General features: G+C 28.0%; 2 protein-coding genes and 4 non-coding genes across 7 annotated transcripts in view; all 6 read left to right on the forward strand.

The window, feature by feature from the left end:
• LOC100568547 (zinc finger protein 436) overlaps nt 1-18,817 on the forward strand; it is a 53,935-nt gene that overhangs the window by 7,166 nt on the left and 27,952 nt on the right. The window lies entirely within an intron of this gene.
• Nucleotides 2,823-2,894, forward strand: TRNAM-CAU. The gene has a single exon. It is a non-coding gene; the product is annotated as a tRNA-Met (tRNA).
• On the forward strand, nt 3,520-3,591 carry TRNAM-CAU. The gene has a single exon. It is a non-coding gene; the product is annotated as a tRNA-Met (tRNA).
• On the forward strand, nt 4,994-5,065 carry TRNAM-CAU. Its single transcript has one exon. It is a non-coding gene; the product is annotated as a tRNA-Met (tRNA).
• On the forward strand, nt 5,831-5,902 carry TRNAM-CAU. The gene has a single exon. It is a non-coding gene; the product is annotated as a tRNA-Met (tRNA).
• LOC100166723 (senecionine N-oxygenase) lies at nt 7,476-17,463 on the forward strand. 2 transcript variants are annotated; one of them, XM_001946738.5, is made up of 7 exons: nt 7,476-7,747; nt 11,209-11,482; nt 11,570-11,711; nt 12,229-12,525; nt 14,430-14,580; nt 14,807-14,973; nt 16,972-17,463. In XM_001946738.5, the coding sequence occupies exons 2-7, from the start codon at nt 11,295-11,297 to the stop codon at nt 17,269-17,271; spliced, it is 1,245 nt and encodes a 414-aa protein (XP_001946773.1). In that variant the 5' UTR covers nt 7,476-7,747; nt 11,209-11,294; the 3' UTR covers nt 17,272-17,463. The 2 variants fall into 2 exon arrangements, with proteins under 2 accessions (XP_001946773.1, XP_003240850.1); XM_003240802.4 differs by having other exon boundaries at nt 11,294-11,482.

The following is an 18,817-nucleotide window of genomic DNA, read 5'->3' on the forward strand; positions in this document are numbered from 1 at the left end:
TAAACGTTTGCAGGTTGCGCAACTAACAGGTCTAGTGAAAGCAAGATATTATTAGCAATTTAAATAAATTTCAAATTTGGGTACAAATCTTCGGTACCTAACTATACTTGTTTAATATCATCAATATCAACATTTTCTTTTATTTTAAACAGGACATTTTTGTCAATAAGCTTTTTTTCTTATTACCAAAAAACATAATTCATAACGAGTTGATGAAATAGTTTTTATTTTTTAAATGTGAACGAATTTGAGATTTTTTTTAATTTGAATAAAATTCGTTAAAGAAGAAAAACTATTTTTCAAATTAAAAAAACCTCAAATTCGTCTACATTACACTTATACACAAAAGCAAATTGATCAAGCTTTGACTTATCAGTTGTTGAATTCAGTATAAGTGACTACATTTCAGAAAATTTCACATCAAAGAGTAGTTTAGTAATAACGATATTATTATATTAAAATTCTAGTATATAATTGATTGCGATTTTCGAATAACAAAATAATGTCACATTGTCTCATACTTTATGTGACTATTTTTTCGTCATAAAGCTCTTAATAACTTCATAAGTGTATTGTTTATGTATGTGATTGTATCTATTTGTTGCTAATCATGAATTGGCCATCAAATTAACCATTATTATTAGAGTTAGGATGTTGATGACCTAAAAAACACACAAAAATGCCCTAAAAAAAATGCAAAAAAGCCCTAAAAACTTCAAAAAATGACCTTAAAAATTATCTAAAATACTAATTAAGTGAAAAAAACTTGTTTATAAATAATAATTTTTATTAGAGATATGGGTATAATGATGGGTGTAATAGTAACGAAAACCCCACAATAATAATATTAAAATTATTGTTTACTAATAGTTCAAATCCAAAGTTAGATTTTAAACAAATTAAATTTGTTTCCAAACTTGGGTGTAACATTTGCCCTAAAATCTATAATTTGTGAAAAAATGCCCCACATTGTATATAAAGTACAAAAAATGCCCTATAAGATGAAAAAATGACCTAAAAATGTTGAAAAATGACGTTAAAAAACAAAAAAAATGCATTTATAACTAAAAATGCAAAAAATGCAAAAAAATGCAAAATAAAATTAGAATATTCTGCATCAAGGGAGCATGAAACAAATTTTTAGCTAGGATAGCATTGTACAGAATAAAAGGAAAAAAAATGCAAAAGTCATCAATATCCTAACTCTAATTATTATATTACCTATACGGCTATACCGAACAATGATTACCAAGACCAAGTATATCTATCGACTATCTATTAAAATGACACCCGCCCCAAACTTTTTGGTAGTTCAGTGAACCACAAAATGCATGATCAAACCGCGTCCGCCTATTTACCTATATATATTTAAACTTTGAACATAGATTGGTTTTTAATTTCTTTTTTCTTTTATAGTTTTATCTTTACTTGATTTTTATTTTTTTCAATTATACATAATACGTAAGTGTATACCTAACCTATACAATAAGAATATATTTGTAATTAAATATTAATAATCTGATATTTAAACTTATTATAGCGTTTAATAAATATTTGCTCAATAATTTTCATGTGTTTTGTGAGTAATATAAACTAATATTGGCGAATTTTATTTTGATTACAACAGATATAGTATACTATTATTGTGAAAAATGAAATTTCAGAAAATTAATATAATTTACATTCTGAGATTCTGAGATTCTATTGGGTATACAAAAGTGTTTATTATTTTTTTTTTTATCCTGTATATAAATTTCTACCAGAAGGAGTTCTTCGATTTCAACATTTAGTATCTTATCTTTTAGCAAATTGGATTAAGATAGTACTTTAGAAAGGTCATTTTTCGATTTTATCAATATTTATTGCATTACACACTACACAGGAAAAGTTTAATACAATCCATTATACAGTGATCAACTTGTAACCTACTGTACAGCAGAGTGACATCCACTTACCTGATTTTTTTGGAATGATTTTTTTTATATTTTTATGTCAATATATATGGTGGTGTGGCCGTATGGGAGCATCATCCCCAAGGGTTACTTTTCGTGTAATATCAGGTGGGGGCTACAGCAGTACAGCCCCCCCAACATTTTAGCCTTAGTTACGTCACTGGGTATGGAAATAATGTAATGCCCTAAAAAAACCTAAAAAATACGATTAATAATATTCAATTATATAAAAACTTATTGTTAGCACGTTACGGTTACCTACTTTGAGTAAGTCTTAAAATACAATTTAAAAAAACCTGATGTACCTAAGTGTTTTAAATGCTCAAAAAAATGGAAAAAATGACCTTTAAATTGAAAATCGTCGAAAATTGCAAAAAATAAAATTTTATATTCTTATTTAAAAATACATGAAATGTATACCTATGTGATATATGTATAATATTATACACGTTAAAGATAATTACATAGGTATATGTATTATGTTATCAGACGCGTGCAAAGTGTATCAAAATTCCAGCTCCAGTTATGACTTATATTTAATAAATTCGAAAATAATTTTATTATTTTGGTAGAATACAACATAATATTAATATATTATACATTATAGGTACATAGGTAAACTATACAAGTATATTATACGTCTATAATACCTACTATCAGAATTCTTGTCTTTATTTAAATCATAATATTTGTAATATTTTACAATATTTAATAAAATATATTAATAAAATCTTAGTAGCATTATTGCATGTCTGCATTATACATAATTTAATTCTATGCAAATTGTCTTTAAAAAATCAAAGTTGAATAATTTGTAAAAAAATATCTAATTGCCTAAATATAATAGTTTTCAGCTCACCCGACACGTGTAGCAGAGTGGCGCAGTGGAAGCGTGCTGGGCCCATAACCCAGAGGTCCGTGGATCGAAACCACGCTCTGCTAGAGATATTTTTTGCATTTTTTTTCATTCTAAAATAGTAAATTTTTTCTCATTTATTTAATTTTCTATTGGTTAATACCATTGGATTTTTATCAATAACAATATTTAATTAGTGATTGCTAGGTGCTACACATATTTAATATTTTTGAAACTGCACAATGTAGGCGTTTACATAATATTATATACCATATCATATTAGGTATCATTGAATCATCAGAGCGATAATATATATATATATATATAGGGTGTAAGGTGTAACAATTAACAAATGTTAATATATTATATTACACAAATATATCATCCGTTATCTATATTGCCCAATAGGTATATGATGGGCATTTTATCCGGAAATGATATAAAATGACCAAATTGTATACTTTTCCCGTATTATATATTATATAGTTAGTAGTTACGTATAGTACCTATGTATACCTATCTACATACTATAATACTACATCAATATATCATATAATAAACATATGAGATGAACAAATATGTGCCTATGTCAGTATGTAACTGCATATGATTTAATCTGGGCATTTAGATGTGTTTATTTATCGACTATTTATCAGTTTGTATAACATATCTACATGTCCAAAGTATGTACCTACTCTCCACTAGGCCACTAGCAGAGTGGCGCAGTGGAAGCGTGCTGGGCCCATAACCCAGAGGTCCGTGGATCGAAACCACGCTCTGCTAAACATTATTTTTATAGATAAGACGTGAGTAAGGAAGTACTACAAATTTTTGTTGAAAATACACAAATGAAATGTGTTTTTTTTTCTTTCTGACATTCTCATTATTTTAATTGTTACAAATCTTTTAAATTTTCAGTAAGACGTAATAGATATAATAATATTCCAAGGTATGTTAATTATATATTATTAGGATTTAGGGTAGAAAATGTAGGCTACATAGGTCATACGTACTAGTTGCGTCCCAAAAATAACTAAGAAAACGGTCTAATCCGATTTGCGACACGAATTGTTTTGCTTTATATCGGGGTAGGCAGTAGCGGTCCATCATCCGATTAATATTTATTTATTTTTTTATTTTAATTAATATAATATAGGGACTACTGGACTAGTATCCTATTACATAAATTATGTTGTGTTACAAAATATAATTTACAGTACCTATTATATATGGACAACAAAAGTAAGTATAATAGCTTTTAACTTGATTAAAACATAACAAATTATGTAAATAAATAAATTTGGTAAACAATATAGCGTTGTGCGTGTGCGTAAAACACCGACAATCGGGAACTTCGTAAGGCTATACCATAAAAACTAATGATTCCCGGCAATTAATTTTTGCACCATGGTTCTTAACTGGTAATACATAGGTTTCCGAAAAAAAAAATTGAAAAATTCGCGTGGGGGCTAAATTTGATTTATACCGTTAAATTTAACAAATATTTTGTTTGAAAAATAATTTCAAACCAACTCCCCCTCCCCCGCCCCATCCAAAATCCCTGAGCAAGCCTCTGATCTTTTGTATAACAAAAATAAAATATTTGAAGCATTGTTTTTGAAAGCCTGAACTCACTTTCATTAGCGTGAGCTAGTTATATGAAGCAGAGGCGATTTGAGTACACTGTTTTTGGTGCACTGCACCACCAATATTAGGGGGGTGGTGGGTGGGTGGTCTCGGTTGAGTATGTGCTGACCGCAATGTTTAATTGTAATGTTCAATAATGTAATGAAGTACTTAATCAATAAAATTTGATAAATGATAATCATGGTTGAAACTGTTGAAAGCGTATTTATAATTTCTATATGATGAAGGGGGGTGGGTGGGTGTCTATATATTGTCTTGCACCACTAAGTATAATACATTCAAACCGCCTCTGATATGAAGGTTTCCGCGATGGGAATTTCAAGTATCAGGTATATCTAATATAAAATTCGGAATTCCTATGAATATAACATAGGTATTACAAAGAAGCAACATTTTAAGAATTCCATTTATATAAATTTTTTTTATTTTTTGAGGTAAGTAGAATTTATTTACGAATTTAAGATTATAACTAAAAAAACACATCCCCTAAAAGAGCTTTTTAGAATAAATGTGGTTATTTCTACCTTTTTCATTACATAGCAGAGTGGCGCAGTGGAAGCGTGCTGGGCCCATAACCCAGAGGTCCGTGGATCGAAACCACGCTCTGCTAAACATTTTTGTTTTGAATAAGTAAATGTACCTACTACAAAAACTAAAATTTTGTGGAAAATACACAAATGTAATATGATTTTAATTTTTGTTACCGGCATTATTATTATTTTTAATTTATTTATTATAAATCATTTATATTTTCACTAAGACGCACAATATCTATAGATATAGAATTATCAGTGCCGTAGCCAGATAATTAATTTAAGGGGGCACTTAATTTTTTTCTCTAGTGTTTCTAGAACTAAAATACTTATCATCTGTTACTTTATGTTTATAACACTATTGTCCATAAAATAAATTCGGGTGGGGTGGTGAGTATTTCCCCACAGTGCCCCCTACCTGGATGCGGCACTGATAAAGATTATGTGCCATATCTAGCGTCCTAGTAACAATAAGTGATAAGTCACCTAGGTATGTAATATTAGGTAATTAACAATTAAATATTATTAGGGTGGAAAATTATTAGACTTCTAACTGTATTGCGTATTTGGAGTTCAATATTCCATTTTTCTTCGATTACTACACATTTTAAGTACATTTTATAACATCAACGTCCCTGAATCAACAATCTGCTTATATAAAATTCATAATATTACAAACAAGCAAAATTGAAGAATTCCATTTTATTCAATTTTTTATTTTTGAGATTTTTAAGCATACGTATATTTTTTTTACGAAATTAAGATTTAACGTCAAAAAAATTACACCCCCAAATAGGGGCTTTTTAGAATAAATATGGTTATTTCTGCCTTTTTTGCTCCATAGCAGAGTGGCGCAGTGGAAGCGTGCTGGGCCCATAACCCAGAGGTCCGTGGATCGAAACCACGCTCTGCTAAAGGTATTTTTTGCTTTTTTTTTCAATTTTTTCTTACTTCAATGGTATTTTTATTTATAATTCTTAAATTATAAGTGTTCGGAAGTATAAATGGGTGAAGTTGTGCGTTTTGTGCGTTATACTATATTTTGCAGGAATTATACTACCCATAATAGTATAATCCTAACCAACGTGTATTGTACCTATATTTGTATATATTATCAAAAATATAATAACTTAAAATGAAAAAAAACATTATTTCCCAAACATAAATTATACTATATATATATTTAATATTAAGTACAAATGTTCGTAAAAAGTTTTTACTTCAGATTATAAAATAAAATATAAATTGCCATATTGATAGTCGTAAAAATAATTAAAAAAATCTAAAGATTTGTGAATTACCTATAAAAAAATATTTAAACATATAACAATTATGTTCCGTTACACTCATTAAAATTTTTAATTTAAAAAATAAAAGATAAAAATAAAAATGTTATTTGAAAAAATATTGTTTTGTTATGAATTATGTAAAAATAAACCATTTGACTTAGTAAAGTGGTCCGTGTGAAACGGGCTTTAGATAAATGTTTTTAGTGGCTCAGTGACTGAAATCAATCACTCAACGTGATTGAGAGGAAGCATTAAAGTAACAGCCGCTGCTACCAGTTCTCACCTTCCCGGATGGGTGACCACCCGAGTCCATATTGGCAAAAACCTTGCCCCACACACACGTGTTGCCAACCAACCGTGTATCAACTGTTCCAATCCTACTACTAACCTAACCCCATGGTCATAGTTGCCGGGCTCTAGACCAATAAAAAAACAAATTTATTTACAATTCAAAAAAATCATAGATGTTGAAAAAATTATTTTCTAAAACGTTAATACTTTTTGAGATAATATGTATTTTTTATGAATCACCCTGTAGAGTGTAGGTTCTCAAAACACTCGATAAGTGCAAGTGCAAGCAATATCTGATTTTAACGCGAGGACTATAAAAATAAAATATTCATAATGTACGAGATTTGTTAATTATACCTGATGTGTTAATGTTATCTGAAGCAGCTAAACAGCCATTTCGACGATAATATTTACTACACATTAATTACACTCGATTAAAAATTTGTGACTAGCGTTTGAATGTGCCTTTTAAATTGTTATAATAATAATATATATTATTAACTATAGGTATGCCTATAATATTATACCTATAAGTAGGTAAATTCGTAAAATTGTGTCACCCCCCCCCCCCTTCCATTTCCTGATGGTACAATGTATTCTGAAGTTGAAATTTAATAACCATTTGGCTAAATACATATGCGTTAATTGTTTATAAAAAGGACTTAGAAGTTAGAACAGTGTTACAACAAACACTGCGTATACGCGACGAATCGAACGTTCTGCAGTAGCCGCGAATCGCGATGATGTATTTAAGTACAATATCAATTGTCCGGACGTTTAAAATGTTATCAATAATCATCTTTAAATATTTATCATCATCATCCGACACTCGGTATTATGGTGACGGCGCAACAGCGGTTTTTGATATTATCACGGGGCGTTCCTACTCAACCTAAGCAGCGTAGGCAGACAGTGGCGGACGCAGTCGCGCGTCGTGGTGAATAGTGAATACGAGTATATCGCAGCATAATAATATAGTATTATGATATCATAGTGTAATATAAAAATCATCTAACATAAAGTCCTCTCGATTTAACCTGTCTGTGAAATTTTACGATACATGCGATGTATAATCGGCCGGTTGTGCGATTCGTCTGAAACATGATTGTAATCGTATTATAGACCATAATAGTTGTGCGACGTTTGGCGGAGGGCGAGTCTTATCGTTGGGGCTTAAAGGTACCTTAAACAGTTATGATAATTACACATACCTACAATTTCATATTATAATTAATTAATTAATAATTATTATAAATGTTACCCTTCATTTGATTTCAGCAACAATCGTTTAATTTGTATGTCCATCAGGTTTTATCTTATCTATAATATTATTTTATATTATCTAATATCTATCTTATCTTATCATGTTTTATACCACAAATCACAATATCACATAAATACATAATAAACTATTATTTATTATATCATAATTCATGACAGTATAATATTCAAAAAATAATATGGTAAAATGTAAATATAATAAGAAATAATAATTACATCTTTTAATTAATATAATGTGCTACAAGGTCCAGTTGTCAGTGTGCCCAAACAAAGAAACGAACAATTATTGTAGAACTATATTATGGTAATATGGCTGGTCTTACTTCAAACACGACACGACACATAATAAAACTGACTCCAACAAAATTTGAAATGTATTAATAATTATTATTTTTTGTTACTCGACAAATGCGTTTTAATTACTATTAAATAGGCAATACTTTTTTACTCAATACCGTTTTTGTTTTATTTTAATTAACTAAAAAAAAAGCAGATAAGTGGATGTCGCTCTGCTGTACAGTAGGTTACAAGTGGGTCTTGAATTAGACTTGAATTCAATGATATAATATCATTGTATAAGAAAAACGATTCTGAGCGGAGACGGTTTGTCAGTCTAGATATTTTATATTTTGTTATTATTTATTTTATCATGTAAGTTGAATTAATATTAAAATATTATAATTTTTTATTCGTTTCTATGGTGATAGACAAAGCGTTAGAAATTAAAATCCCATTTTTAGCGTTTTTTCGTAATTTTTCATTACTTTTTCCCGTGGCATTAAATAACTATTGAGAAAATCGAAAAATGACCTCTCTAAAGTACCATCTTGGTCCAATTTGCTAAAAGATAAGATACTATATGTGGAAATCGAAGGATTCCTTTTGGTAGATATTTTGTATACAGAATATAAAAAAAGGCGGGTAAGTCGTGGATGTCGCTCTGCTGTACAGTAGGTTACAAGTGGGTTACTGTAATGGATGGAATTAAATTTGAATCCAATGATATTATATCATTGTATACGAAAAACGATTCTGAACGGAGATGATTTGTCAGTCTAAGGATATATTATTTTTAAAGAAAAACTTATGGAGAACCTTGTACCAATTTTAAAAGCTTAGTTATAAAAGAAAAAAATTTTACGATTTTTCAACCACAAAATTACTTGCAAATTTTCGCAATTTTGACATATTTCGTATAAATTTAAACTTTAAGCACTTATAAAAAAAAATTGTGACTAACGATTTTGGATTTTTTTTTATCACTGTGAGAACAACTTATAAGAAACCTTGTATTAAATTTTCAAAGTTTTCTATCCAACCAAAAATTTTTTATCGTTATTTTAAAAAAAAATACTTAGAAAAATTGAAAATTTCATTTGTCTATAAATAGCTCAAAAAAAGTCGAAACACTTTGAAAATTTAACCCTGTATAGACAACGCTAATATAAACATCTGTTGCAAATTTCAAGTGCTTACAATAATTATTTTTTGAGTTACAGTAAAATTAAGTTTTCGTTTTTGTCAAAAATTGGTTTTGCGTAAAAATTCGCGTTTTTCCGTTATTTTTTTAAGGTTTTTCCTGCCGCTTTTGAAAAGTATTGGGAAATTTTCACTTTTGACCCCCCAAAGTACCAACTAGATTCACTTTCCTTTCAGAAAAGGTACAACTTTTGAAAATCGAAGTATTTTTACTGCTCCAAAAGTTGTCGTCAGACACAAAAAAAAAAAAAAAAAACACACATCATTGTAAAATCAATACATTCATCACTTCGTTCAGAATCTAAAATAAAATAAATAAATAAACACCATTGTAAAACCACTAGCTTCCTCGCTCCGCTCAGAATCTAAAATATGTGAATAGTAAAAAAAAATCAACATTAGAATTTAATATTTTAGGAACTTCTCTTGTTTTTTATTTCTAATAGTGTATGAGAGGATATCAGAGGATATACCTATCTACAGTAAAAAGTTTCAGTATATAATACTTAATAACAGAAGATTAAGGACTTACTTGGCACTTGCAGTAGGTAGTGTTTTCGGATCATTAATGCATTTTAGGCAATGATGCAAACATTCAATGATTGTTGAGATTTTATTGAAATTAATCAAATTTAACCCTTCAAAAAGCCGCTTGCTTCATTAGTGAAAATCTATAGTCCATCAGTACGAAGCTATTACATAATAAATTAGCAAACTTGCATTTTTTATTACCCAGTTCTGTAAATATAGTTCGCACCTCGTACACTAGATTAAAAACAAAAATTGCAATAATCACGGTCACGAACAATGATTAACTATACGTCTATGCCAATATATAATATTCATACATTTATAAGTCGTATATTGTGGTAATAACCAATTTTAATTATTTGTTACACGTTTGACGTTTCTAACTTATAAGTTATAGATACCTAATATTTTATAAACGTCGTATTATGATACTTTTGTACCTAATAAATAAAAATACAGAATATAGAATATCTACACTAGCGTATACGTGCATATTAAGTGTAGGTACCTATATTATTTTTACATGGTATATCGTATACACTAAATTATAAGGTATACGCTGTGTACCGTAGGTACTGCCCTCCAAAACTCCAATTCTTCCATGGATATCCTGATATATAGCACCAGTAAAATTGACTTTTAAGTTTTAACATTTACATTTAGCAATTAGAAAGAAAAACAAATTTATTTTAAAATATACTGTTCTAAAATAATTTTATTTGATTAGATTTTGATTTTTGTGCACAATGTAGGTACGGGGTTGGTACAACGTACTTATAATAATATAAAATATATAGGTAATATCTATACGAGTTAAATGTTGTTAAAATAATAGATTTGTTTCTATGAATACCTATTACATATTCAATATGTAATAGGTATTCATACAATATGTCATATTGTATAATAAATAATAATAATTTAATAAGTACCTATAATAACCAGTAATGGTAGATATCATAATTCATAATACAATAAGTAATAACAATCCGTGTATTTCCATCATCTATAGACTATAATATGTTTACTATATAATTTTTTTATTAGGTAGGTGTATTATTGGTTAAAAATTTAAATAAATATAAATTACTTTTATTATGAACCATATTACTATGTAATATGTATACAGGGTGATACTTTTATCGAAAAATACTAATTAAAAAAAGTATTTAAATTAAAGGTATACATACTTATATATATATATATATATACTTTGCAAAAGATTATTAGTTTTTTTAAATTAATTAGTCTTCTTTGATAATGGAATTATCCAGTGTATACGATTTACAATATTATGTAAATATACTCGTACTTATTCTTTTAATATATAGATAATTTACGAATTTCAGAGATAAAATTGAAGTTCAATTGTACTTATAGTATACTTATATAAGTTATAATATTGCGTAAAGTATCGTAATTGACATTTAACAGTATGAGAGTAGCTATAATCGGAGCAGGAGTTGCTGGTTTGGCTTCAGCTAGAAGATGTTTGGAAAATGATTTTGAACCCATAGTTTATGAAAGGTCGAAAGGAGTGGGTGGAACTTGGGTATATGATGAACGAACCGGAATCGATGAATTTGGTTTGCCAATCCACACAAGCATGTATCAAAATCTAATGTTTGTATATTAATTAATATTTTTTTTTTTATATGTATATTGTATTAGTTCAATTTAATGACTTTGTTATATCTATAAACATTTTAGGACGAATTTACCAAAAGAATTAATGGATTTTCCAAACTTTCCTTATACGGGTTTAGACGATGTGTCATTTTTGAAATCTTGCCAAGTGCAAGAATATATTGAACAATTTACTGAACATTTCGGACTTTATAAGCATATTCGAGTAAGGATGTATACTATTTAGTATACCTACTATAATAAATGTATTTAAGTCAAAATGTGATAATGACTAATGATACGCTTATTCCTATATTGCTTTACATACCTATAGTACATTAGTACCTATATAAGTTATAACCGCATTGACATATAAATATTAATATCTCTATGGTTATAACTTATAAGTAATAACTATAGATACACAAAATTAACTTCACTCATTTGTGATTTTGTATTAAAACATTAGAATTTATATTTGTTACTTGTCTGTTTGTGTTCAATACCGTGTAGTGTGAGGATATGTTTGATAACACACTAAAATTATTTGGTGTATAAAACTGCTTGCCTAGGCCTTAGAGGCTATAGAAGTGTTTAAATTGAGCAGGGTCTGTATATTGTTATCTTATCGTATAATTATCTAAATAGAGCTTTAATTATAAATTATAATTTAGTACATTTATTTTATAGCGTAATATTTCATTCAAAATTGCTTACATCGTGGTCTTCATTATTTATCGTAGTTTTGTAGTTTGGTGACTTCAGTGGAGAAATTAACGAACAACTGGCAGGTGACAGCGGAAGACTTGAAAACAAAAACATCAAAGACCGAATACTATGATGCAGTGATGGTGTGTAATGGACATAACGCTTTACCTTTTACCCCAGATATTCCAGGGAACAATGATTTTGATGGCATACAGATACACAGTCATAATTATAGAATACCTGAACATTTTACAAATTTGAATGTTCTCATAATTGGTAGTGGTCCTTCTGGCGTTGATATTTGCTCCGATGTATCGAAAATTGCAAATCAGGTAAATGCAAATAACCTTGTATAGAATAAATTAGTATGAACTATAAATAAATTAATATAAGTTATGTATAACTACAAAAAATATAAAAATAAATCAAACTTACCAAGTACAACGTATAAATAATTACAAAACTAAGTAGGTACCTACCTCAATTATAAGATTAAATGTTATCAGATAGGTAATTTATTCTGTACATTTGCGCGTTTGTAGTGTTCAGATTTTATCATATTAATATGTATAGCTATAATAGGTAAAGAATTAATCTGATTTCCTGAGATTAGAGAAATATTTACAAATGGTTGTAAACTTGTAACTGGATATTTTTCACGGGTAAGCCTAATCTTTAATTATATATGTGCTTAGGTGTAGCCAAGGTTTATTTGTTGTTAGAATTTAAAAATAAAAAATTGTTTGGAAAAGTTATTTTTAAACAAAAGGTTTGTATGTAGGCCCGGGTTTATACAAGGCCTACCCGCTAGCAACGCGCAAAATGCCGATAAAATTGTCCGTTTAAAAATGTTGACATAATTATAATTTATTAGCTGGTATAGATAAAAAATAAACTGTGGAAATAAAAAGGTGGGTTTAGTGGATGTCGCTCTGCTGTACAGTAGATTACAAGTGGGTCACTGTATAATGGATGGTATTAATTTGAATTCAATGATATAATATCATTGTATAAGAAAAACGATTCTAAGTGGAGACGGTATGTCAGTCTAGGTATAAGACATATTATATACTTATCTATGGTATTAAAAAAAATTGACCTATAATAGGTACCTATAATAATAAGTTCCAAATTAATCATATCACAATATTCATTAGGTACTTATAACGCGTTATACATCAACAACAAACCGTGATACTATTATAGATATAATACTATAATAGTATACTTTAGAAGTTTCATGTACACACGAATAATATTATACAATCGCAACAAAATAACTAAAATAGTTATTCTAGGTATTTTAATATGTAATTTCGTCCAAATTTGAACTTTTCAAGCTTTTTTAACCAACAAATAAAGTTTTATTGATAGAAAAAAAAAACTAATAATATTGGAAAAGATACTGTTGAAGAAAATCCAAGCACTTTTACTGTCCTAAAAAGTGATGACGGACACAAAAAAAAATTTTAAAAAAAACACACATCATCATTGTAAAATCAATACATTCATCGTTTAGAATCTAAAATGGATGCTTATAACTTGTAAGTATACTTAATAATTTGGGCTGGGAATGCAATGCCCTATAAAAATCCAAACAATGCTTTTATAACCTACAAATTTAAAATAATGCAATTAATGCAACTATAAATTGCGCATAATATTTTTGTTTTAAAAAGTTTTGAATAAAAATATATTTTTTATTAAATTTAATAAAAAGTTTTGCAGTATTGTACCGTTTCTAATCATCTATACTCGTAATGAATCCATATTTTAGGGTTAAATAACCTAAAAACCATAAAATTATTAAAAAAATTGAAACTCCTTATTCTGATTCAAAAATACCTACATGAAGCGTATATATACGCATATATATAAATATATTTATTGTTATAAACGAACATCCCGTACCTACTCGTAGCTTTGGAAAATAATGCAAAGTGCATCGAAATACCAGCCCTAGGTATAATATTATATATTATTTCTATTTCACATGAAATATTGTTTTAATAAATAATTGATAAAGACTAGAGATTGAATACAATTTAAGTTACCCGTGAACCGGCTACCTTTTCATTAGAATTTTTAGGTATTACATCGTGATTGTGGCTCAATTAACTTTATGCCTTTATAATATTTTATAAGATAATTAACTATGTTGATTTTATGATATGTAGTCATGTAGATGTTTCTATACTCTTTGGTTTTCTTTTTTAAAATTATTTTTCATTTACAGGTTTATTTTAGTCATCATAAGCCTGAATTAATCGAGAAAGATTTTCCAAAAAATGTCATACATAAACCAGACGTTGAGCATTTTTCTAAAAAATCTGTTAGTTTTAAAGATAAAACTGAGCAGACTTTGGATGCTATAATTTATTGCACTGGTAAATACACTAAAAATATTATTTTTAAAGACCTTCCGGCTATTATGATACAAATATAACTATGTACCTTCGTTTAATGACTATAATACAGAAACAATACCCAAGCATAATTTAATAAAATTAAAAGTATTTAAGCTTTACGTATGTGTATAAATTAATCAATTATTGATGTTCATAGAATTTAAAAAATCTACAAAATTAGTTAAGTATTGTCTGTATTTTTTAGGATACAAAATTACATTACCATTTTTGAAACCTAGTTGTGGAATTAATGTTTTGAACGACAAATTAATTACTCCACTTTATAAAAATATCATAAATATGAATAATCCCACTATGGGTTTCATTGGATATTTGAATTTGACTTTTGTGTTCCGGATATTTGACTTGCAGGTACCTATACAATATCAACTAGCTATATTATAATTAATTAATTAATTAATATACCTGGTATATATTATATATTTTTTCTGAATACTATAGTTCAGTGGCATAAATATAAAAATTCGGTATTCTGGAATGTCCGTTTTTGAAAAAAAGTTCTTTGAAACCAACAGAAATACCCATTAGTCCCCCCCTCCCCGATTTAGCTGAATTCTCCTATTTACGCCACTGGACATTTTTCAGTCTACCCAGTGCCCATTTATAGATGTAATGCTTATTGTAATATTATAGTTTATAACACCTATATACTTTCCAACTGTAGTAGGTAATAAGGTAGTTCTCTTAAGAGTTTGAAAAAATATCTGATGTCTCTTGAAACAGTTGTAGAGAAGCCAATATTGCCCGTACGGTCCCGATGTCACCACAGCACATCATGTGCAAAACATTAGCGCAATTATGTTACTCCGTCCCGAACATAGAATAAGGTATAAGAATATAAGATATTGTTATATCTTAGTCCGTGGTCCCGAACTATCTTTTTCATTTCTGCCGCATGCCCAATTAAATTCATCGGAGCCGAACAGGAGAGACCAAGTCGGCTTTAAGCGCAGACTACGCGTGATATACGTATAATAGCTCTATACAGTAGGTATGTATTATCTAAGACCTTGGCAAAGGATTATTATGTAATGTGTAGGGCATGGAAGTTTATGCATTAAAAACTACGGAAATATGTATGCACTTATGCGGTTAAAAATCCTGATATATGCGCTTAAATATGCTTAAATAATTTTTTTAAATTTATAAATATGAGGAAAAAACATTTTTATTTCAATTACAAAATTTAAAATTTACAAAAAAAAACATTATTTCATTAATTTATATATATTTTTAAACATTACAATTTACAATCAACGATTTTGATAAATTCTCAAACATAAACGGCCGCCTGTTATCTGCCAACATATTTTTGTTCACTGAAAAGCTCCACTCCACGTTATCGAAGAAATTGGTGCGTACTTAAAATATATTAAATCATCACATGAAAAATCTTCAGTTAAATTATCCATTGTCATTTCTTCTCCCATCATAATTTTGGAAATTTTGGATTGTGTTTAAAGCCCAGATTCTTTTCAATAACTTGTTCAAATTTTTTATAAATTGTAATGCCTTTGGAACATTTTACTGTAGTTATAACACAATATATACCTAATACAATATAAGAATAACTAGTAAGTATTCTTTTAATATACATTTATTTATATTTTTTATTTACAAATTTTCATACTATAGCTTTATAAATTTTAAAATATGCTCTAAAATTTAAAAACCACTAAATATGCAAAAATATGCGCTATAAACTTTTGATATGTTTTTCGTAGTGTCTTGAAATACATTTCTAGCTCACTTAACAATAAATCTAATGGTTCAAAAAAAACATGCAAATGCATGAACTTCCGAGCCCTAATGATGTGGTAAGGCAATGTAGAACGATTCAGAGGACTATTATAGCTGAGTTCTTAACTAAAATCGACTTAAATATATCTTTGTGGAAAAGAAAATAATATGTTTATAATATAATGAGGCGTAATTAGGTACTTTAAATTATAATGCGTGCAATGAAAAATACAAATTAATTTTAAATCATATATATATATATGTATATATATATAGAAATATATAGAAAATAAAGTTAGGCCACTATTTGTCACTAAAGAGTAACCAAGTTAACATAATATCATGGAATACAACTTGACGGCTAAATGCGCTAAACTTGTCATCATTGTAACTTAGTCGCATCATAAGCCGGATACTACTATTAATTACAAATTGCATATAAAATTATTTATTCAGACCATAAACTAAATAATAATTTGAAAAATGTATAATATAAACTATTAATGTTCTAATTTAATTTCTTAAAATTATAGATAAAAAATTTAAATCGATAAGTAATAGTGTAGGTAATACAAATATAACTATTAATAATATTTTAAAAATTTTTAGGTTCGATATTATTTAGAATTTCTTCGTCAAAATTCTTCATCGAGGTTGGATTGTATGATTAAGATGATGACTCCGGTCACTACACATTTCTTAGGCGAAAACATGTTAAATTACTGCAAATCGTTATTATTGGATAAAATTAAAGTCGAACCAATTCCACCTGTCTATTTTGAGGTATACAATGGATGTCATAAACTTAAAGACAAATATTATAGATCATATCACTCATCGGTCGTAAGGATCATCGACAGTGATGATTATGTAATTGAATTCGATGCAAAAAATGCAAAAAATAAATAAATTACGAATGGAAATATTAATATTTAATTTGAGTACAATCGTTCAAATGTTTTGAAAAAGACTCATAGTGATTGGTATTTATGAGCTTATTGTTTTATCATCGTTCAATATAATATGAATATTATGTACATATATATTATATATGTCTCTGAAATGCTGTTATATATAGATAATAAATATATACCTACTTAACATTTTGTATATTACCTAATTAGTTACCTACCTTTATCATAATGTGACTATGATAAATGATTGTTGACACAAAAATATATATTATTTTAAACAGATCTTTTACTAACAGAGGCATACCTGTAGGTAGGTACTTAGGTAACTCATAATACTCATATAGTCATATAATCTTAATTCTTTATCTATATATATATAAAAATGAATGTATGTGTGACTGTGCGTCTGTGTGTCCATATTACCATGGCAACCACACGAAAAAAACAAAACAGTTGTTTGTACTATAAAAATAGTAGAATTGACTGTACATTACAATTGCTATATAGGGGTAGCTCCACAGAATAGAATAATAGCTCTAAGGTTAGTCAGATTTACTAAAATATCATAGTCAAGTTATTATAGTTATTCGAACTGAAATATGCTATTTAACTATATTTTTGTTGAATTCAAACATTAAAAACTGCGTTAACTATAAAATATAGTCAGGGTTGTGCAGTATATCTTCGATACAAGTAGGTATCTAAGATACGTATCTTAGATACAATTGTATCTTGTATCTTGTATCTCGATACAATTATATGAAGTATCGAGTATCTTGTATCGTGATACATTTTTAGACCATGTATCGAGTATTTTACAAAATAATTTCGTCAAAAATAAACTCGATACTTTAATGCGATACTTTGAAAAATTAATTTTATAGGATTATTTTTACTCACCCATCTACCAACCGCGACTGTTTGACTTTGTTTTAGTATAATCCTATAATATGCGTAAAATAATCTGCGTGCTGAATTTAATTTTATAAATCCATAATTTAATTATTGCAGTACAACTTGTACGAAACTATTTTTCAACCTATTAGCATTGATTATAAATACTAGTATTTATAATCAATGCTATTAGCCATATTAAGTTATATCTGTGTACTGTGACGCACCGCGCATACACGTTGAATGGGACTTTACGTCTTTACCGTACGTCCGTACCTATATTAGATTATCTCGTATCTAGTATCTCGATACAGCTTTTTTAGTATCTTGCCCTTGGAAATTATTTTTCAGTACCGATAAATCTTAAAATATAGTTATATAATATGTGACATATATTTATCTTTGTTTCTTACTTATTAAAAAATTAATGACGTTATGTACAATGTACTATTTAAATTAAATTCAGACTGACTTATACTATTATTTATTATATATTAGGATTTAGGACATTATGTTATTACTACAATTATTTTTATTATATACCTACCTATTTATATAACTTTTAATGTAGAATTATTATTGATATAATTATTATTATTTAATTGTTCGGTAATTGTATTGTGGTTATTATTGCATTGTTGACGACA

This window comes from Acyrthosiphon pisum, chromosome A1 (assembly GCF_005508785.2).
Source record: "Acyrthosiphon pisum isolate AL4f chromosome A1, pea_aphid_22Mar2018_4r6ur, whole genome shotgun sequence".
In the NCBI taxonomy this organism is placed as follows: domain Eukaryota; kingdom Metazoa; phylum Arthropoda; class Insecta; order Hemiptera; family Aphididae; genus Acyrthosiphon; species Acyrthosiphon pisum.

Coding starts and splice junctions, on each gene's coding strand:
- LOC100166723 (XM_001946738.5), top strand. CDS start 11,295: ATGAGAGTAGCTATAATCGGAGCAGGAGTTGCTGGTTTGGCTTCAGCT. Junction 11,483..11,569: donor AGCATGTATCAAAATCTAAT/GTTTGTATATTA, acceptor TAAACATTTTAG/GACGAATTTACCAAAAGAAT. Junction 14,974..16,971: donor TCCGGATATTTGACTTGCAG/GTACCTATACAA, acceptor AAAAATTTTTAG/GTTCGATATTATTTAGAATT.